At 42.6% G+C, this 2,371-nt stretch overlaps 1 protein-coding gene across 1 annotated transcript; it reads left to right on the top strand.

The window, feature by feature from the left end:
- Positions 1 to 346: 346 nt before the first annotated feature.
- On the top strand, positions 347 to 1,902 carry LOC102950007 (protein FAM47E-like). The gene has a single exon (XM_042974579.1). The coding sequence runs from the start codon at positions 370 to 372 to the stop codon at positions 1,645 to 1,647; it is 1,278 nt and encodes a 425-aa protein (XP_042830513.1). The 5' UTR covers positions 347 to 369; the 3' UTR covers positions 1,648 to 1,902.
- Positions 1,903 to 2,371: the final 469 nt, after the last annotated feature.

Here is a 2,371-nt window from a genome sequence, read left to right as displayed (position 1 = left end):
ACCTGTCATATGCTTCTGCTATTCCTCTCTGCTAAAGTTTACCCAGGAGAAATGAAATGATGTACAAAGATATGAACACAAATATTTGTGGCAGCTTTATTTGTAATACCCTCAAATTGGAATTAACCCACAGGCCCATTAAAAGGCGAATGGATTATTAAAGTGTGGAGTACGCCCACATAACGGAATAGTACCCTTCAACAAAAAGGAATGAAGCTTCGGCACCCATCCCAGGAGAAAGCCGGCTGCCAGGAGGCAACTGCGTGGACCCCCCTCTGGGAAGAATCTGGGGGCGCCTGGCTACCAAGTCTCCTAGCAACTGGAAAACAAACCACTAAAGCTGGCGGTCACCCGGGGGCTAGAGGTACCATGGAGAACAAGAAGTGGCTGTTAGCCCCAGGGCCACTGGAACCAATGCCCCTGGGCATGAACTGCAAGCCCTGGTACAAAGACAAATTACCTTCCAAGTGTTTTGCAAATCACAAGAAGAAGCTTCTGAAGTTCCCCACCTCCCTGGACAGCCGGAGGTGGATATTTGTGAAAGAGGGGCTGGATGACTTCAGAAGGGGGTGTCCACCTTGTAAAGGTCTGATCACTCGCAGCCCTATGGAGGGCTTTCTCCCCGTGATTACTCACAGAGTTCCCCAACCTGCCCCAACAAAGAGTCATAAAAAGCTGACCAAGGAAGCAGACCTGTTTTCCACTCTCTCACCAGCCCAGCTAGCACGGAAGGCATTCTTAGAGGACATTGAGGCCCAACTGACTGAGCGTCCCTTGGCTCTCGACCCAGATTTGGAGAAAGATCTACCTGCAGACCTCTTACTAAAGGTGCTGGAAGTGCTGGATCCTGACAGGAAGCTGGAGGCCACTTGGGCTTCTTGTAAGAACACTGAGAAAAGAAGGAAGTCTCCCACAAAGCGTTGTGAGAAATGTCCTGCCAAAGTTGAACTTCCCAAGAAGACTCCTGGGTCACATCCAGACAAAGTGCCTCCTGAAGAAAAGAAATCAAGCACAGATGATTTGCTCAAAATTCCTCCTCTTCAAAGAAAAGTACCAAGAGAAGTTCGTAAATTCTGCAAATGGGTTGCTACTTTCGGAGACTTGGGCATTGATGAAGAGTTCGTCATGAAACTATTTGACCTTGGCTATGAGTGCAAACTAACCCGTAAAGTGGTCTGCCTGAAGAAAGTAAACCAGGTTCCTATGGATCTAAAGAACAGGAAGGGGCTAGATGAGATGGAGGGCATAAGATTCTCCTTACAGGATAAAGACTGGGAGAAGAAACTCCAGCCACCAGAGAATCCTTATAAACCCAATTGGGTGAAAATGAGGTATGGAGCATGGTACCTGAAGCCCAAGTTGTGGAAAAAGCTAATAAATGATGAACCTTTGATTGACCCCAAGGTCTTACTTGAAGGTCAAGATGGTAGTTTTGGAAAGAAGGTTCCTGAAAAGGATATTATTGAAGATCTTTATGGAACAATTGCCTTTAAAGATTTCATTCAACTCAAGGGCTACAGGATGCCAGGCTTCCTTGAGAAGTTGTTTACCAGGAAGGGATGGAGCTATGATTCTGTTAAGACTCCTATAGAACGAGTAATGAAAATGCACCCAAATATAGAAGAAGATCCACATGAAGATGTTTAAACATTTTTCTACTTACTGCTTACTTTGTGATTTCTCTTTCATTCTAACATCAAGTAGAATTCATGATGAGTATTCCACTGTGCATGTGCAATTTTGATTCCACATCTGTCAATTTAACACCTAATGTCTATAAAGTTTCCTCAATGACCTTCTGCTTGGGTTCATCAATATTTTTTTAACTATGAAATCAATATTCATATATACTCTTCTTAGATTTTTATAGCATGGCGAATATTAGATCATTATATCATTTGTAAAAGTAAAACTATAAAAGAATTACTTAACAAAATAACCTAGTTATGTCAACTACAATATGAAAGGAATTTCAAAATAAATGTGCCAAGTAAAAGAGACTTGTATAGTTTCATTTATATTAAAACTGTAAGGAAATAATTACCACAATTATTTTGTTAAGCAAAACTTAAAATTCACAGCCAAAATAATGTTAGCTTCATTTATACTAAAGTTGTTATCTCACTTGTCAGGATTGCATCAAGTCCCCAGACTAGATTGAAAACTATTCATAAAGGGGTGCCTGGGTGGCTCAGTCAGTTAAAGTGTCCAACTTCAGTTCAGGTCATGATCTTGCAGTTCATGAGTTTGAGCCCCACATTGGGCTCTGTGCTGACAGCTCAGAGCCTGGGGCCTGCTTCAGATTCTGTGTCTCCCTCTCTCTCTCTGCCCCTCCCCTGCTTGTGCTCTCTCTGTCTCTCAAAAAATAAAT

The sequence above is a fragment of the Panthera tigris genome, chromosome X (assembly GCF_018350195.1).
Source record: "Panthera tigris isolate Pti1 chromosome X, P.tigris_Pti1_mat1.1, whole genome shotgun sequence".
Classification (NCBI taxonomy): domain Eukaryota; kingdom Metazoa; phylum Chordata; class Mammalia; order Carnivora; family Felidae; genus Panthera; species Panthera tigris.
Note: the sequence above shows the minus strand (reverse complement) of the source record. Positions and strands in the feature narration are given on the sequence as shown.